Source organism: Monodelphis domestica, chromosome 2 (genome assembly GCF_027887165.1).
Source record: "Monodelphis domestica isolate mMonDom1 chromosome 2, mMonDom1.pri, whole genome shotgun sequence".
Lineage (NCBI taxonomy): Eukaryota > Metazoa > Chordata > Mammalia > Didelphimorphia > Didelphidae > Monodelphis > Monodelphis domestica.
Window position 1 is genome coordinate 237693127 of NC_077228.1, and position 20601 is coordinate 237713727.

The 20601-nt window shown below is 35.9% G+C and overlaps 1 protein-coding gene and 1 long non-coding RNA gene across 4 annotated transcripts in view; one reads left to right on the top strand and one right to left on the bottom strand.

Annotated features, from left to right (window-relative positions):
* TIMP2 (TIMP metallopeptidase inhibitor 2) overlaps positions 1–20601 on the top strand; it is a 95992-nt gene that overhangs the window by 59134 nt on the left and 16257 nt on the right. Inside the window, exon 4 of the mRNA XM_001380332.5 lies at positions 6800–6908. Within this exon, the coding sequence (XP_001380369.2) occupies positions 6800–6908 (109 nt within the window). The remainder of the gene's footprint in view (positions 1–6799; positions 6909–20601) is intronic.
* LOC103101673 (uncharacterized) overlaps positions 1–20601 on the bottom strand; it is a 95181-nt gene that overhangs the window by 48659 nt on the left and 25921 nt on the right. The window lies entirely within an intron of this gene.

Here is a 20601-nt window from a genome sequence, read left to right on the forward strand (position 1 = left end):
ATTCAGAAAGGTAAGAGAAATGGGTCTTCAACCAAGAATCACCTATCCATCAAAACTGACTATATACTTCCAGGGGAAAGTATGGGCATTCAACAAAATAGAAGATTTCCAAGTATTTGTAAAGAAAAGACCAGGACTCAATGGAAAGTTTGATATCCAAACACAAAGATCAAGAGAAACATGAAAAAGTACATATGAAAGAAAGGGAAAAAGAGAAAAAAATTTTTTTTCCTTTTATTCAAACTCTCTTTTATAAGGACTACAATTAGATCAAATTATATATATACGTATATATATATATATATTAATATAAGGGGAAATATTATGTGTAACTCTCAAAAATTGTATGCATTATTAGAGTAATTAGAAGAATCATTCATAGGGAAAGATTGGGGCATTAAGATGATATGGAGAAAGAAAAAAGAAAGAAAGAAAAAGGGAGGGGGAGAATCGACGATGGTACCAAGATATACTTGAAGAAATAGAAGTAAATTAAATAGAATAATCTTTGTTACACAAAAGGGGAGGGTAAGAATTCTCTTATAAGAAGGAGAGGAAGAGAGTGCTAATTGGTAGTACTTAAACCTTACTCTCAGTGAAATCAACTCTGAGAGGGAAGAGCATCTAGATCCATTGGGATCTTGAATTCTATCTTATCCAACAGGGTAAGGGAGAAGGGGAAATTAAGGGGGGATGGGAGCAGGGAGTACAAAAAGGGAGGGAAGGAGAGGGAGGAGGGAAATTAATAGACACAAAAAAAGAAACAAGAAGGGAACAAAAAGGGAGGGGCCAGAAAGGGAAGTATATCAAGGGAGGGGACTAAGGGGAATGATTTAAAGTAAACCACTGGTTTAAAAGGTTATAGCAAAAGAAGAAAGGTCAGAATTAGGGGAGGATATCAAAGTGCCAGGGAACTCACAAGTCACAATCATAATTTTGAATGTGAATGGGATGAACTCACCCATAAAATGTAGACGAATAGCAGAGTGGATTAGAATCCCAAACCCTACCATATGTTGTCTTCAAGAAACACACATGAGGCGGGTAGATACTCACAAGGTCAGAATTAAAGATTGGAGCAAGACCTATTGGGCCTCAACTGACAGAAAGAAGGCAGGAGTCGCAATCATGATATCTGACGAAGCCAAAGCAAAAATAGACCTCATTAAAAGGGATAGGGAAGGTAAATACATCCTGATGAAAGGGAGTATAGACAATTAGGAAATATCACTAATCAATATGTATGCACCAAATGGTATAGCACCCAAATTTCTAATGGAGAAACTAGGAGAATTGAAGGAGGAAATAGATAGAAAAACTATACTAGTGGGAGACCTAAACCAACCACTATCAAATTTAGATAAATCAAATCAAAAAATAAATAAGAAAGAGGTAAAGGATGTGAATGAAATCTTAGAAAAATTAGAGTTAATAGATATATGGAGAAAAATAAATAGGAACAAAAAGGAATACACCTTTTCAACAGCACATGGCACATTCACAAAGATTGACCATACACTAGGTCATAAAAACATGGCATACAAATGCAGAAAAGCAGAAATAATGAATGCAATCTTTTCAGATCATAAGACAATAAAAAATAATGATCATTAAGGGTACATGGAGAGCCAAATTAAAAATCAATTGGAAATTAAATAATATGATACTCCAAAATTGGTTAGTTAGAGAAGAAATCATAGAAACAATAATTTCATTGAAGAAAATGACAATGGTGAGACATCCTTTCAAACCTTATGGGATGCAGCCAAAGCAGTACTCAGAGGAAAATTCATATCCTTGAGTGCATATATTAACAAATTAGGGAGGGCAGAGATCAATAAATTGGACATGCAAATCAAAAAACTTGAAAGCAAACAAATTAAGAACCTCCAGAAGAAAACCAAATTAGAGATCCTAAAAATTAAGGGAGAAATTAATAAAATCGAAAGTGATAGAACTATTGAATTAATAAATGAGACTAGAAGCTGGTACTTTGAAAAAAACAAAATAGACAAAGTACTGGTCAATCTAATTAAAAAAAGGAAAGAAGAAAAGCAAATTAACAGTATCATAGATGAAAAGGGGGACCTCACCTCCAATGAAGAGGAAATTAAGGCAATCATTAAAAACTACTTTGCCCAATTATACGGCAATAAATATGCCAATCTAGGTGATATGGACTAATATTTACCAAAATAAATATTGCCTAGACTAACAGAAGCAGAAATAGAATTCTTAAATAATCCCATATCAGAAAAAAGAAATCCAACAGGTCATCAAAGAACTGCCTAAGAAAAAAATCCCCAGGGCCTGATGGATTCACAAGTGAATTCTATCAAACATTCAAAGAACAGCTAATCCCAATACTATACAAACTATTTGACATAATAAGCAAAGAGGGAGTTCTACCAAATCCCTTTTATGACACAAATATGGTACTGATTCCAAAGCTAGGCAGGTCAAAAATAGAGAAAGAAAACTACAGACCAATCTCCGTAATGAACATAGATGCAAAAATCTTAAACAGGATACTAGCAAAAAGACTACAGCAAATGATCAGGAGGGTAATTCACTATGATAAGTAAGATTTATACCGGGAAGGCAAGGATGGTTCAATATTAGGAAAACCATCCACATTAATGATGTGGATCATCATATCAACATGCAAACCAACAAAAATCACATGATTATCTCAATAGACGCAGAAAAAGCCTTTGATAAAATACAACACCCCATTCCTATTAAAAACACTAGAAAGCATAGGAATAGTGGGGTCTTTCCTAAAAATAATAAACAGTATCTATCTAAAACCATCAGCAAACATCATCTGCAATGGGGATAAACTAGATGCATTCCCAATAAGATCAGGAGTGAAACAAGGATGCCCATTATCACCTCTATAATTTAACATTGTACTAGAAACTCTAGCAGTAGCAATTAGAGAAGAAAAAGAAATTGAAGGTATTAAAATTGGCAATGAGGAGACTAAGCTATCTCTCTTTGTGGATGATATGATGGTCTACTTAAAGAATCCTAGAGAATCAACTAAAAAGCTAGTGGAAATAATCAACAACTTTAGCAAAGTATCAGGATACAAAATAAACCCACATAAGTCATCAGCATTTCTATATCTCTCCAACACATCGCAGCAGCAGGAATTAGAAAGAGAAATCCCATTCAATATCACCTCAGACAATATAAAATACTTAGGAATCTATCTACCAAGACAAACACAGGTACTATATGAACACTACTACAAAACACTTTCCACAAAACTAAAAGTAGATCTGAGCAATTGGAAAAACATTAACTGCTCAGCGGTAGGACGAGCTAATATAATAAAAATGACCATCCTACCCAAACTTATCTATTTATTTAGTGCCATACCCATTGAACTTCCATAAAACTTTTTTATTGAATTAGAAAAAACCATAACAAAGTTCATTTGGAAGAACAAAAGATCAAGGATATCCAGGGAAATAATGAAAAAAAAAATGCGAAGGAAGGAGGCCTTGCAATCCCAGATCTCAAACTATTCTATAAAGCAGTGGTCATCAAAAGGATTTGGTACTGACTAAGAGACAGAAAGAAGGATTCGTAGAATAGACTTGGGGTAAGGGACCTCAGCAAAACAGTCTATGACAAATCTAAAGACCCTAGCTTTTGGGGCAAAAAACCACTATTTGATAAAAATTGCTGGAAAAATTGGAAGACAGTGTGGGAGAGATTAGGCTTGGACCAACACCTCACACCCTACACGAAGATAAACTCAGAATGGGTGAATGACGTGAACATAAAGAAGGAAACTATAAGCAAATTAGGTGAACACAGAATAGTATACATGCCAGATCTTTGGGAAGGGAAAGATTTCAGAACCAAGCAAGACTTAGAAAGAGTCACAAAATGTAAAATAAGTAGTTTTGACTACAGTAAATTAAAAAGTTTCTGTACAAGCAAAACCAATGTAACCAAAATCAGAAGGGAAATAAACTGGGAAACAATATTCATAACAAAAAACTTTTACAAAGGTCTAATTACTCAAATTTATAAAGAGCTAAATCAATTTACAAAAAAAATCAAGCCATTCCCCAATTGATAAATGGGCAAGGAACACGAATAGGCAATTTTCAGTCAAAGAAACCAAAACCATTAATAAGCACATGAAAAAGTGTTCTAAATCTCTTATAATCAGAGAGCTGCAAATCAAAACAACTCTGAGGTATCACCTCACACTTAGCAGATTGGCTAACATGATAGCTATGGAAAGTAATGAATGCTGGAGGGGATGTGGCAAAGTGGGGACATTATTTCATTGCTGGTGGAGTTGTGAATTGATCCAACCATTCTGATGGGCAATCTGGAACTATGGTCAATGGGTGATAAAAGACTGTCTGCCCTTTGATCCAGCCATAGCATTGCTGGGTCTGTATCCTAAAGAGATAATAAGGAAAAAAGACATGTACAAGAATATTCATAGCTGCGCTCTTTGTGGTGGCCAAGAATTGGAAAATGAGGGGATGCACTTCGATTGGGGAATGGCTGAACAAATTGTGGTATATGTTGGTGATGGAATACTATTGTGCTGAAAGGAATAATAAAGTGGAGGAATTCCATGGAGACTGGAACAACCTCCAGGAAGTGATACAGAGTGAGAGGAGCAAAACCAGGAGAACATTGTACACAGAGACTGATACACTGTGTACAATCGAAGATAATGGATTCCTCCATTGGTGGTAATGCATCGAGCCTGAACAACCCAGAGGGTTACAGGAGAAAAAGCACTATCCACATCCAGAAGAAAAACTGTGGGAGTAAAAACACTAAAGAAAAACTACTGCTTAATGACATGAGTTGAAGGGGATATGAATGGGGAAATAGACTCTAAATGAACATCCTATTGCAAATACCAACAACATGGAAAGAGGTTCTGATCAAGAACACATGTGATACCCAGTCAAACTGTGCATCGGCTATGGGAGGGTGGGGAAAGGGGAAGGAGGAAAAGAAAATGGTTTTTGTAACCAAGGGACAATGTTTGAAATGAAAAATAAAAATTCAAAAAATTATAAAATGAGTTGGAGAAGGAAATGGCAAACTACTTCAATATTATTATGAAGAAATCTCTAAATAGGGTAACAAAGAGTTAGATATAACTGAATAACAACAATGTAATAATAAAATAATAACTAACACTCATATTGTGTTTACTCTTCATTAGGCACGATACTAAATACTTTACAATTATTATCTCATTCAATCCTCACAACAACCCTGGGATGTAGGTATTTAGTATTCTCATTTTATAGATGAGGAAATTGAGGTAAACAGGCTAAGTAACTTGCTCAGGGTCACAGAGTTAGGAAGTGTCTGAGACCACATTTGAACTCAGGTCTTCTGACTACAGGCAAGGCTTTCTATCCATTGTGCCTTTTAGCTGCCTGCGTAGAAGAAAGAAATTATAGCAGCATAGCTCATAAAAGTTTCCATGACATGGACCCTAATGATGGTTCCTGCACCTATGCAGTATAGCTGTAAGAGTTACGTGAGGGTTTTAGATGCTCCACATAGAGTTCATATCTGGGAAAATTCCAGGACTGTCTCTGCTTTTTTCTGCCCCTCCATTCTAATACCCTTGTGCTATGGGACTGCTCAAATAGAATTTATATCTCTTCTTTTTGTTCTGTCTCAGTGCTGGGCAACATGGATGTCTTTGTAGTAGAATCTGTAACTTTCTACCAATAGATGAATTCAGTCACTTTGTATAGATGTGCCTTGCTTAGATCCTTGAAATAGTATAAATCAGAGCTGTAAATAGCAAGATGGCCATGGATGACATTTCTCAGTCCCACCTAAATTCATAGGGGGCTGAGAACACTGTCCCTGACTATGCTTCCTTCCCATCAGCAACCATATCCCCAGCTTGTTCTTCCACTTCCCTCTCCCAGCCCCTTTCAGCTCAGCATTGCCCATCCAGTCCTGAAGTAGTATAAAAACCTTATAATATATACACTTCTTCGCCCTGATGGAAAGGTACATCCCTCAGGTAAGGCTCCTTGCCTAGTCCCAGAATTCCTAGGTATTCATCTGCTTAAAGTTTTATACATCAAATGGTATTTGAAGTAGTTATATGAGTTGGAGTAAAAAACTGAGACTGAATCCTGCCTTGGACAGGATTGCTTATAAATTTGTGATCCTGAGTAGGGTTAATCTCAGTTCTCTCGTCTTTGACTTCTTCATTCTCAGTTTCCATATCTTTAAAATGGGGATAGTAATTCAACTTAACTCACAGGGTTGTTATAAGGATCAAATGAGATATATATGTAAAGTTCTTTGCAAACCTTAAAGCATCATATAAATGCCAGCTGTTATTCTTTCCCATTGATTAAATTATCATTTTAGAGATACTTTATTTTTATTTCTAACTTTATTCAATCATCTCTATATTCTTTTTTTGCTTAATCTTCTTTACCTCTAATTAAGTTCCCCATTACTAGTTAATAGTCCTCAAGTGTATACTTCAAACCTACTAGAAAATCTTAAACCTGTGAATAAATCCATTGTATATCTCAATAATATTCACCCCTTAATTTTATAATAATATTTTGCAAATTGTATATTTTTTAAATCTAATTTTCTTAAAGTAGAACATCAGTTATGATAAAAGGGCAAATTGGAGAGAATATTTGAGCTACCTCATAATGAATGAATAGCAACATCTCTGATGGGTTTCTTTAAAAAGAGGACAGGACAATCCCTCTCAAAGCTTCATTTTTTTCTCATTCTTTTCTTTCCCCTTCAGATGTTTAAAGGACCTGATAAGGACATAGAGTTTGTTTATACTGCTCCATCCTCAGCAGTATGTGGAGTCTCATTGGACACTGGAGGAAAAAAGGAATATCTAATTGCAGGTATGTGGGAGCCATTAGTTGTAGACTGATACAAACCATGGAATAGACACAGCTTGAAGGCTTCATACTTCACAGAATCATGTAGGTTTACTGACTTGCCTGAGGTCACATTGGAATAGGCAGCAGGGGTGGGATTTAAATCTAGGTTCTCTTATTTTAGAGCTAGTGTTCTTTCTACTTACTTGAAATGAATAGAGAAAAATACAAAGCAGCAAGATGTCAGGTAACAAAACAACAAGGTCTTATATTTATTGGTGTTTTTAAAGGCTGAATTTGCTTAAATATTTGGAACTGCCTAGCTCTTTTCAGTTAGGGATCTCAGTAGATAGAGTCTGGGCCTGGAGTCAGGGAGACCTGAGTTGAAATCCCATCTTAGATATTTACTAGCTTTCTGACTTTGGACAAATCATTCTGTGCTTCATTTTCCTTAACTATGAAATAGGAATAATAATAGCACCTTCTTCACAGGATTGTTATGAAGAATCAAATTAAATAACATTTGTAAAATGTATAACATAGTATCTAGATGCTTGTTTTCTTCCTGCCTTCCAAAATTCTACTGTATCAATGAACTGTGGTAGACATTGAGGATACACAGACAAAAATAATACATGTCATACAGTTTAGTGGGGTCATTCAACTTTAACACTGCTAAATATAATATTGGGGAGTGATTAAAGCCTACCAGCGGGCAGCTGGGTAGCTCAGTGAATTGAGAGCCAGGCCTAGAGACTGGAGGTCCTAGGTTCAAATGTGACCTCAGACACTTCCCAGCTGTGTGACCCTGGGCAAGTCACTTAACCTCCACTGCTTAGCCCTTACCACTCTTCTGCCTTGAAGCCAAAAAAATAAATAAATAAAAGACTACCAGAAATATTTGAGAAGGAATAAAGCATTGATAATTGGAGTAAGATAAGTAGGGAGGGAGAAAATCAGGAAAGACTTCTCAAGAGGCAGCATCTGAGTTGATTCGTGAAAAAAGATAAAGATTCTGAAAGGCAGAGATGAAGAGTGAGAAGATTCCAAGCTTAGGGGACAGTTTAAGTGAAAGTTTAGAGGAAGAAGATGGAATGGGGAATTTATAAAGCAGATTCCTTACAGCAGCCTTTGAAGCTGCAAAAACAAGTAAATATTCCCATTTTTTTAGGTAAAGGGTAAACATGGAATAGTAGATTGGGCACTGACCTTGGAAGGTGGTTTCAAATCCTGCCTCATAAAACTATTATTTTTGCAGACCTGGCCAAGTCACTTAATTTCCCTAGTTTCCTCATCTGTAAAATGAGAGGTTTGGATTCAGTGGTCTCCATATTCTCTTACAGTACTACAAGTATGATCCATTAAACTTAACCAAGGTTCCCCAACTTCTCAATTTAGAATTGATATTTGAACCCAGATCCTCTTAGTTGGAGTCCATGGTACTTTTCACTAAGTTATGATGCCTCTTAAAATATGTATGTATACATACATAAATGCATACATGCATATGTAAATACATATGTATACAGATAATAAATATAGACAGCCAAATAAGGAAGAGACCATTGTGGTTAGAACAATCAGAAGACTTAATGAAGGAAATAGCTTTAACTGACCCTATGAAGAGGCCTAGCATTTGGACAACTGGGAGACAAGTCAAATCAACAAGATTTATTAGGCACCTATTATGCATCAAGAACTGGTACTAAGCTATGGGGGTCAAAGAAAAGCAAAAAGCTTTCCCTGCTCTCAAGGAAGAAGAAAGTACTTCCAGATGAAGGAAATTGCATGTATCAAAATATAGAAACAGAGCTTCCAGTCAAGATAGCAACTTAGAGGTAGCAAAAATTCAGAACTCCGTAAACCCTTCCTCACTGATCAAAAACACAGCACTTCCAGGGGACTGTGAAACAAATCTAACAACAGGACAGAGGTAGGGAACCCTCCTCCTGGACCCAACTTAAAAGGGACACCACTCCAAAAAGCCTGAACTCTAGAACACGCAGGTTTAAGAGGAAGGAAGAAGAAAGAGCCCTCCCCTCCTCCCCCTACAGTGCTGAGCCTCCAGTGGTGGCTGGAATCTCTGGGCCAGAAAGGGTATTAGTCCAGAGGGAGAACCTTACCAGCAAAGCTGTGCCAGGCTCAGGGTGTAGAACATGGGCAGCATAGAAACAGCTGGTGGAGAACCACAGAGCAGGCAGCCGAGTCCCAGTCAAAATGCTTCATCCTGCCCCACCCCCCTTTCTGGAATTTTTGGCCTCAGGTCACAGCCAGCTTTGCAGATCAACTCCTCTACCTTGGCTGAATCTCATCAATAAGGTCAGATAAGAAGTCTTCAGAAGGCAGAGAAGTTCAAGCTCCCACAGACTCATTTGGGAGCCCTCACTAACTGAGCTCCAAAGGGGAAAAGCAGCAATAAACTGCAGGCAACAACCTTGACCACAGGGCGAGAAGTCCAGCTCCTTCTCAGCTTCTGCTGTCAGCTATGGAAGATCAGACTACCTGACCAAATAGCAGAACAGCCCAAACTCACAGATCCAAGACAAAATGAGAGGAACAAGACTACAGGCAACTACAGAGGGGAGAAAAGGGGAAAATATGAGTAAACAACAGAAAAAGAAAACAGAAATTACAATGGACAGCTTCTATCTAGGCAATGAACAAAGAGCAAATGAAACAGAGAAGGATCAAGGAACACCAAGCAAAAACACAGAAACTCCAAAAAATTGGACACAGGCTTTGGAAGAACTCAAAATACAATAAAAAAAAACAATTAAGAGAGGCTAAAGACAACTGGGAAAAGAACTTAAAAAGCAAAATAAATAATCTTGAAACAGGAAATAGTGTCTTGAAAGCCAAAATTAGTCAGCTTGAAAATGAGGCAAAGAAGATGAAAGATGACCTCCAAAGAAAATCAGACCAGAAGGCGAAGGATGACCAAAAAGCCAGGGATGAAAATCAGTCTTTAAAAACTAGAATACAAAATCTAGAAACAAGAGAATTCACAAGGCAGCAGGAAATTATAAAGCAAAATCAAAAGTGAAAAAATTGAGAAAAATATGAAACACCTCATCCACAAAACAAAAGATATAGAAAACAGGTCCAGGAGAGGCAACTTAAGAATCATTGGTCTACCAGAAGACCATGACAAAAAAAAAAAGCCTGGATATCATTCTACAGAAAATTATCCAAGAAAACTGCCCTGACATTCTAAAGCAAGAGGGAAAAGTGGAGATTGAAAGAATCCAAAGATCGCCTACTGTACTTAATCCCCACCTAACAACACCAGGAATGTTATAGCCAAATTCAAGAACTACCAGACCAAGGAAAAAATATTACAAGCTGCTAAGAAGAAGTCATTCAGATACCATGGAACCACAGTGAGGATAACACAGGATCTGGCTGCATCTACAATGAAGGACCAAAAGGCATGGAATATGATATTCTGGAAAGCAAGGGAACTAGGTCTACAACCAAAAATCAACTACCCAGAAAAACTGACTATATCCTTGCAGGAGAAAGTATGGTCATTTAATAAAATAGAAGACTTCCAAGCATTCATAAAGAAAAGACCGAACTTGAATAGAAAATGTGATGCCCAAACACAGAATTCAAGAGAATCACCAAAAGGTAATTAAGAAAGGGGAAAAAACAAAAAAACAAAAACCTTTTTTTAAGGGACCCAATAAGTTAAAATGATTGGTATCCCTACAAGAGGATATTGGTAACTCTTAAAAATTGTTATTATCACCTGGATAGCTTGAGGGATATACTTAGAGGGAACAGTGACAAAATGTATAGAATGAAATGCCAAGACATAAATATGTATGGATATATATATATGTGTGTGTGTGTGTATATATAAAACTAGAGGTAAAAAAAGAGGTTAATACTAAGAGAAATGGGAAAAGAAACAAAATGGGGTAAATTTATATGTCATAAAGAAGCGCATGGCGGGAGTGGGGGAGAACACCAATATACTGGAAGGGTTGGAGAAAGGAAATACTTAATTCTCATGTGCATTGAAACTTACTCAAAGAGGGGAGAACAATCAAATTCATTGGGGCAGAGAATTGATTTGTGCCCTTTAGATAAGTAGAAGACTTTTGGGGAGGGAAGCAATACAAGAGAGGGAGAGAGTGGGAGGGTAGTTTAAAAAGACTATAAAGAAAATAAGAGGGGAATAAGAAGGGAGGGGGGAAGAAAGGAAAGTAAAATAAGGGTGGGAATTAGGGGGAATGATTAAAAACAAAACACTGCTGTAGAAGGAAATAGGGAAAGAAGAAAGGGCAGAGCTAGGAGTGGAAATCAAAATGTTGGGAAATATACAGCTGGTATTCATAACTCTGAATGTGAATGGAATGAACTCACCCATAAAACAAGCAAATAGCAAGTGGATTAGAATCCAAAACCCTACCCTATGCTGTCTATAAGAAACACACATGAGGAAGGTAGATACACATAGGGTAAAGGTAAGCAGATAGAGCCGAATCTATTGGGCATCAACTGAGAAAAAGAAGTCTGGAGTCACAATCATGATATCTGACAAAGCCAAAGTAAAAATAGATCTAGTTAAAAGAGATAGGGAAGGTAATTACATCCTGATAAAAGGCAGTATAGACAGTGAGGAAATATCAGTACTTAATATGTATGCACCAAATGGCATAGCATCCAAATTTCTAAAAAAGAAACTAGTGCAACTCAAGGATGAAATAGATAGAAAAACTATACTAGTGGGAGTCCTGAAGCTTCCTCTATCAGAACTAGATAAATCAAACCAAAAAATAAATAAGAAAGCAGTAAGAGAAGTGAATGAAATTGTAGAAAAATTAGAGTTAGTAGCTATGTGGAGAAAAATAAATAGGGACAAAAAGGAATACACCTTCTTTTCAGGAGCACATGGTTCATTCACAAAGATTGACCATGTACTAGGGCATAAAAACATTGCAAACAAGTTCAAAAGAGCAGAAATAATAAGTGCAACCTTTTCAGATCACAATGCAATGAAAATAATAATCAGTAAGGGTACATGGAGAGGCAAATCAAAAATTAATTGGAAATTAAATAACATGATTCTCCAAAATCAGTTAAAGAACAAATCATAGAAACAATTAATAACTCCATTTAAGAAAATGACAATGATGAGACATCTTTTCAAAATCTATGGGATGCAGCCAAAGCAGTACTCAGGGGGAAATTTATATCCTTGAATTCATATATTAACAAATTAGGGAGGGCAGAGGTAAATGAATTGGGCATGCAAATTAAGAAACTAGAAAGTGAACAAATTAGAAATCATCAGATGAAAACCAAATTAGATACTCTAAAAATTAAAGGAGAAATCAATAAAATTGAAAGTCAAAGAACTATTGATTTAATAAATAAGACTAGAAACTGGTACTTTGAAAAAACAAATAAAATAGACAAAGTACTGGTCAATCTAATTAAAAAAAGAAAGAACAAAACCAAATTAACAGTATCAAATACGAAAAGGGAAACCTCACCTCTAATGAAGAGGAAATTAAGGCAATCATTAAAAACTATTATGCCCAAATATATGGCAATAAATATAGCAATCCTAGGTGATATGGATGAATATTCACAAGAATATAAATTGCCTAGATTAACAGAAGAAGAAATAGAATTCTTAAATAACCCCGTATCAGAAAAAGAAATTGAACAAGCCATCAAAGAACTCCCTAAGAAAAAATCCCCAGGACCAGATGGATTCACAAATGAATTCTATCAAACATTCAAAGAACACCCAATCCTAATATTATACAAACTATTTGAAAGAATAAACAAAGAAGTAGTTCTACAAAATTCTTTTTATGACACAAATATGGTACTGATTCCAAAGCCAGATAGGTCAAAAACAGAGAAAGAAAACTACAGACCAATGTCCTTAATGAACATTGATGCAAAAATCTTAAATAGAATACTAGCAAAAAGACTTCAACAAGTGATCATGAGGGATATTCATTATAACCAGGTAGAATTCATACCAGGAATGCAAGGATGGTTCAATATTAGGAAAACTATCTACATAATTGACCATATTAACAAGCAAACTGACAAAAAATTACATGATTATTTCAATAGATGCAGAAAAAGCCCTTGACAAAAAAAAGTAGAAACAGAATAAATATGACAAAAATCCTTCTAATTTCTCTACCTTTGTTTCTCTACTGTTCCCTGCCTATCCCAGGAGTTTTCCTTCAATTCAATATAGTAGTCTCATTATTTCTATTAAGTTGGGTCTTTCACTAATTTTCTTACTGTTTTCCCATTCTAGGAAAATCCAGAGAGATCGCTGGCAATGGCCAGTATCAGAATCAGTTATAGTCTTTTTCAGGGCTGCAAAGGACTGAACTTTGTGCTTTTAAAATGAAACCTACAGAACTTTTGCCACCATTTTGACATCTGGTTGTACTTCCCTCTAGTGGTTTCTAGAAGATACTGTTTTGCAGAAAAAACAACTGGTCAGGATGATAAAACAGAAAATATATCTTGTCATTGGCAATAATAAAAGTAGTTTAGTTTACATTACATAATAATTATATGTTTATCAGAATTTTACAGTTTAAGAACTTCCCCTTTGATTTTCTCATTTCATTCTCCCAACAAGCCAGTGTGTTATTTCTATTTGATACATGATGAAACTGACACTCAGATGAATGTCATTTCAGGGCAACAAATAGTAGGTGTCTACTAAAGCAACATGCGAGGTGGTAGGGATGCCAGGACAAATGGGAAAAGCACCTTCCTTCAAGTAATGTATAGCTAGTAAATGACAGGGCCAAGTGTTTCTGCTTCCTATTGACTCTCAAGTTGGAATCCTGGAACTTAAAGGAATCTTTTTTTTTTTTAAACCCTTACCTTCTACCCTAGAATCATCTCCAAGACAGAAGAATGGCAAGGGCTAGGCAATCAAGACCCAGTGACTTGCCAATGTCTGAGGCCAGGTCCTCCCAACTTCAGGCTTGGTGCTTTATCTACTGTGCTACCTACCTGCCCTGCTGAAAGGGATTTTGATGGGTACATTTGGTCAAGTACCCTTTTGTAGACATTCAGAGAAAACAGAAAGTTCATCCCATTTTTAATGGGAGACTTCCTTCATCAGTCATAATTCACTTCAAAAACATGGACTTTCCTAAGAATGGTTTCTTAAATGGCTGCCAGATCTATAAACCTCATGCCTAGTACTTTATATCTCTTACATGCTTATCATGGTTTCTTTTACATAATGGCTGCTTATATGCAGGCCTTACTTCCCTCACTACTTTGTAAATTCCTTATGGGCAGGCAGGACTTGTCCAGAGTAATAGGGCAGAACAGAAAGAGCCTGGAGCCCTGGGATAGGTCTTAGCTCTGCCAGTTACCAGGCATGTAACCATGGCACTTCATCTCTCTTAGAGTTCTTGGAAAGAAAGTACTTTGTGAACCTATAAATGTAATTGAGCTTTTATTCATCTTTGTGTCTCTCCTGGCATTTAGTGGGAGTGCAATAAATAAATATTCATTTGTTGAATTGAATTGAAATAAACCTCTTCACCCAAAGCCTCTGCCACAGTACTCAACTACCAGTATGACCTGAGCCCTATCCTTCAATAAGTTTATAGATCTCAATACCCAGGAACAATAGGGCTGTCAGTGACACAACCTTTCCAAAATTGCCTTGATCACAGGTTGGGAAATGGTGGGCAGCAAAGCAGAAAAATGTTCATTATGAAATAACCCAGTTGGTTTGGGCAGCATAGCTTTAATGAGGTCTCACCGATCTGGACAACCCAACCTTGAAGTAGAAGTTCTCAAGCTCCTTTAGCCTTTAGTTTCTGGTATTTGAGTAAGAAGATTCAGTAATAGCAGCAGTTCAGATGGCCAGGGATGATTGCTTATAGGATATACTATAAAAGGAATTCATATTCAGGTATGGGATGGAATAGATGGCCACTTGAGGATTCTTGCAACTGTTATGAAGAAAAGTTAAGTTATATAGGAAAGTGTGTAAGTTTACAGAGAGAAGTGGCATGAGACCAGCAGGAATATTCTGGAATTTTGAAGGAAGGGTTAGACTGGGACTGAGGCTGTTAGCTGCTCTCTCTGGAGAATATCTCCAGGTGGTAGCTGCATTTCCTTAGTGGCTAATCCTATACTGTCCTGCTTGCTGTTTTGGTTGCTATATTTCATTGAGGCTTTTGTTTTGGGGAGTTCCTTGATGGCTTGTTTAATTTCTTTTTTCGAGATATGATTATTTCAGTATTCCATTTCCCCATTTGTTAATCTAGGCAATTTATATTTTTGTAAATATTCATCCATTTCACTTTGTCAGATTTATTGTCATATCCTCTTTATTAAAAGATGAAATCAGTCTTTTTATTTTTGATACTAGTAATTAGATTCTCTTCATTTTTTATTCAACTTGACCAATATTTTATCTATTTTATTTGTTTTTTTCATAGAACCAGCTCCTACTTTAAAAAAAGTAATTATTTATTAGTTTAGTAGTTCTTTTACTTTAAATTTTACTAATTTCTCCTTTGATTTTTAGGATTTCCAGCTTAATTTAAATTCAAAACTTTTTTTCCATGGTTACATGATTCTTTATTCTTGTTATCTCCCCTCCCCCCCAATAGAGTTTACGAGAATTTTCACTCGCTAATACATATATTATTGCTCATCCCATTTCGATGTTATTCGTTTTTATACTAAAACCCCAAATCACATACCCCTATAAATAAATGATAAATCATATGTTTTCTTCTGGATTTCTACTCTCACAGTTCTTTCTCTAGATGTGGATAATATTCTTTCTCATAAGCACTTCAAAGTTGATGTGAATCATTGCATTGCTTTTAATAGCAGTCAATTACATTTGAGTGTCCCACAATGTGTTAGTTACTCTGTAAAATGTTCTCCTGGTTCTGCTTATTTCATTCTATCTTAGTTCATGTAGGTCTTTTTTAGTTTTTAGAAATCCATCTGTTCATCATTCCTTATAACAATGGTACTCCATTAATGGTATTCCATCGGGTCGTAGACCCCTGATGAACCAAGGCTTTGCTCACCCAGCATGTGAAGACTGCTTCAGCTGAACAGATGGAAGAAACCAATAAGAAGGTTAAACGGCTGAGATGGCGACGCAGCAAAGCACTGTGGAGTGCTTAGGGCATGTTGGAGCACAAAGGACAATATGGCCATCCAATGCAGCTGAGGAAGTCTCCGGGTGTAACGATTTTTCGTGCCATTGGACCCAGGCTCCCAACGCCGAGAGAGTGGGACTGTCTCTGTGCAATGACTTTTCCACTTAAATCTCCTTCTTGCACAAGTGTCTTTGTGCACATTCATCTATACACCATAGATGAAAACACACAAAGACAATCATCATCCTCGGTTACTGAGAGACTACTACTACTACTACTACTACTACTATTTCACTGAGGCAGTTCCTGGTGATCCTGAACCATCTGCAGTGATTGTGAGATCAGATCTGGATCCTTTTGGATCTAGGACCTTCCCTGGGCCCTATCAAAGGCTTGCACAGAGCCTTTCCTTAAACCCAGCTAAGGGGGATTTAGTTGTAGGTTTAGTCTACATCAGGGACTGGGGATTTAGGCAATTAGGGAGGATTGCAGTAGGAAATTCACTCTGAAGAAATCTCTGTGAAGAAATATTAAGATTTGGAGAGTTTTTAGGTAGTTGTCCTTAGTTTAGATTTATCCCTTTTTCACCTTCCCTCGAATAATAAATGCATCATTTATTCTTGTTACAACCTGGACTGTATTTGTTACTGCCTGGACTTGACCTGTCAGTCAACAGATAGCTTGCCCAAAGTTTATTCTTCTGATTTTAATATTTTAACTGACCCTCCATTTTAACATCTAATAGCGTCCTCAAACAACTCTATATTTCACTACTCACATTGTGGCCTGAGGCATATCCTAAAGTCTGCCTACCTTTTAAGGCTTCTGAAGATCTCTGCCAGTGTTTGCTTCCTCCAGGGAAGTGGAAAAAAGCAATAACTTCTTCAGCTGGGTCAGCAATTATGTTGAGTTTCTTAAGTCAGATGCAACTTTTAAAAAAAGATTCAGAAAAACTTCACTAACTTTGTATCAAGTTACTAAAGATCTGTGCTGGTCATTTTCTTTTCATTTTTTAAAAAATTTTATTATTATGAACTTGTCTGTTACCAATAAACATTCCATATACAAAGAATAGGAAAAACAAGAACTGCATAGTAAAACTGAATTTCTACTATGTGCCACTTGTGTTTTGTTGAGTTTTTCCCCCTTGCTTTTTTGTCTCTCTTTGAGAGTTCTACTGTTCTCTTTACTTTTTTTTTTTAATAAAAACCCTTACCTTCCCTCTTGGAGTCAATATTGTGTATTGGCTCCAAGGCAGAAGAGTGGTAAGGGCTAGGCAATGGGGGTCAGGTGACTTGCCCAGGGTCACACAGCTGGGAAGTGGCTGAGGCCGGATTTGAACCTAGGACCTCCCTAGTCTCTAGGTCTGACTCTCAATCCACTGAGCTACCCAGCTGCCCCCTCTTTACTTTTTAAATGTTTCATTGATGCCATTTTCTTTCTTTGAATTTTTATTATCGCTATCACTACTCTCAACTATTTATTTATTCAGTAGATAAAAAAAGACCACTGACAAAATATAACACTCAGTTATGCTAAAAATCCTACAAAGGATAGGCACAAAAAATGAGTTTTTATCTTAACATAAACTTAAAAAAATTAATTTGATAACTATATTTCCTTGTAGTTGGTTTCTCTGTAACTTTTGGATTCATATGTTTTTTTATTTTTGCATTTACAAATACTATTCTGAGAAAGGATTTGTATGTTTCATTAAATTGCCAAAGGAATCTATGATTTGGTGGACAGGAAGTTAACTGCTAGATAGAGAGAATTTATTGTGTGACAAGAAGTATCTATCCAAAAGCAAGCATTATATGCAATGGGGGAAACAGGAACTTTCCTAATAAATACAAGAATAAAGCAAGGCCAACCCTTTTCCTTGCTATTAATAAACTTCTAGAAATGTTAGCAATAACAATAAGAGAAAAATTAAAAGCAGTATGGCAGGGGGGGGGGAGAAAAAATTATCCCTATTTGTTGATGACATGAAAATCTGAAGGAATTAGCAAAAAAAAAATAGTTGAGATAATTCACAGCTTAGCAAAAATTGTAAACTACAAAATAAACCCACAAAAGTCAATAGGTTTTTTATATAATAAAACAAAATTTAGGAAGTAGTAATAGAAAGGAAAGTTTCAATTAATTCAAGTAGAAATGCAATAAATGTTTCAGGGTTTGACTTCCAAAGCACACTCAGTGCTTATATATGCAAAGTTACAAAATGTTACTTTAAGAATTAGAGTAACTAATTAGTAGCACATTGCTAACCATGACGAAAATAGAGATTTAAAAAATATCTAGATAGATCCTTATGCCTCTTTCTCTATATCTAAAGTTGACCAAGTTATTCTTGAACACATAAGTAGTCAAAAGATATAAACAAATAGCTATTTGATATATCCAAAAGCATTTAAATTATAAATAATTTTTTATATCTGGATCCCTTCCCTCTTTTAATCTCTAGGATTTATAATGCTGGGTCAAAGGTTTTGCACAGATGAGTAATGTTGGGGGAATAGTTTCAGATTGCTTTCTTGAATGGTTGCCTTTGTACAGTTCCATGAACAGGGTGTTAAGTGTGCCTATACCCCATTAACATTAACATTTCCCCCTTTCCCCAAACTCTTCAACAGATGTCATTTTTTCCTCATATTTGCCAATCTGATAGATGTGAGATGGAATCTCAGTGGTATTCTAATCTATACTTATTATTATTGCTATGGAGAATTTTTCATAAGGTTGTTATTGAAAGCTTGCTTTCCTTTTTTTTTTTGAGAACTGCCTAATTATAATACAAATATTTTTCCAAATGAATATCTTTAGTACTTTTTCCAGTTCTCTAAAGTAATCTTTTGGTAGTTTAATTGATATGGAAGTGAATTCAAAAATTAATTTCCATTATATTGATATGACCCAACCATAAGCAATTATTTAGATCTCTATTTTTGTAAAGTATTTTGTATTTATATTCATATAATTACTATGTATATTTTTGTAGTTGTACTCCAAGATATTTTACATTATAGTTATTTTGTAAGGAAATGCATTTTTATGTCTCTTCCTGCTGGTTTATATTATTACTAATGATTATATGAGCTTATTTTATCCCACTATTTTCCTGAAGTTACTAGCTGTTTTGTTTCATTTTAGTTGACTTTTTTAAATTCCAGAAGTATTTACTGAACATTTAACAGGAGTATTGAATACACCAAAAATTGAAATATCTTTCCTCCAGTTTCAATTTTCTACAATTTCTAAAAATTCTAATTTAAACACCAAAAATGATGTTCTCATACACACAAAAGAACAATTTTTGATACTATTTATTCATTATTTTCTTTGATTCATTCAGCTCAATAGCTCCTGCAACTCAGTAGTACCAACATCAGGCTCTGCCTTATCTGCATTTTTGGATGGGATGGTCAGTCCTGTTTGGTTTCACCCTGCACCCCTGGATCCCTACTTTTGGCATTTAGCCCTCCTCATTCTGTGAGTTTCACAGTGCTAGATCTCTATTGTCTCAGGGTAGAGTGTTGAGCCTTGATCTGATTGTCCTGGTTTTGGTGCTGTGGCACCAAGTGGTTCAGACTCTGTTGCTGCTGCTCCCTGCTGCTTCCAAGTCACCTACCTTCGCACTTTCTCATGGGAGCCTTCTGCTCTTAATAGATTTCAGATTGCATACATATCTCCTCAGTGGTTGTGCTGGGACTAGCTTTGCTAAAGAAGTCACCTTTCCTGTTACCCATGGGCTTCTGGATGACTTATATAGTTCTGTGGAGGAAAAAGTAACTTACTGTGGTTTCTCATATTTCTTGATCTTTATGCAGTCTGGTGGGAACTTCAAGGTTTTGCTGGGGCAGTGGATTAGTGTATTTGAGGGGACTTATTTGTATCCTAAAGGGGTTGGTATGTTGTCTCATTGTTGTCATTTTCTCTGATGAAATCACCTATAATTTCTATGATTTTATATTTGACCCACTATTTTTTTTTAGAATTAAACTGTTTCATCTCTGAAGATACCCAAATCTTAAGGGCTCAACCCAGTTTCTCAACACTATCTGTGCCTAAATAGGAGCTTTAAGAATTAATTTTCAGGACTCAATGACCAGCTAGGTTCTTCCAACTCTATACTTATTTTCTGTACTTAACAAAGGCATGTAAAAGAACATAACCACATTTAGAAAAACGTAAGTAAACATAAAACAGTAGAAACATTAAATATGGGCAAGCTTTAAAGTCTGTGAAGATGATTTTCAAAAAATCTTAAGCAGAAACTGCTGATGTTGACAGCTCAGAAAATGAGGCTAATTAAAAAAAAATGCATGTAGCATAAGTTAGAGTCATTCATTTGAAAGTAGGAGTATTTTTTCCTTCAAATCCTTTTTTGAAAATAGTTAGAACTATATCTTATATAGTGCCCTATACAATTTTTGAAATATTTCACATACATTCTCATTTAACTTTGTTCTCTGCACTGTCTGTTCTTTCTTCCTGAGTAATTTCATTACATATCTACCTGGAGTAGTGCAAAGAGCACCAGCTGTGAAATCAGAGACAACCCCTCCCCCCCA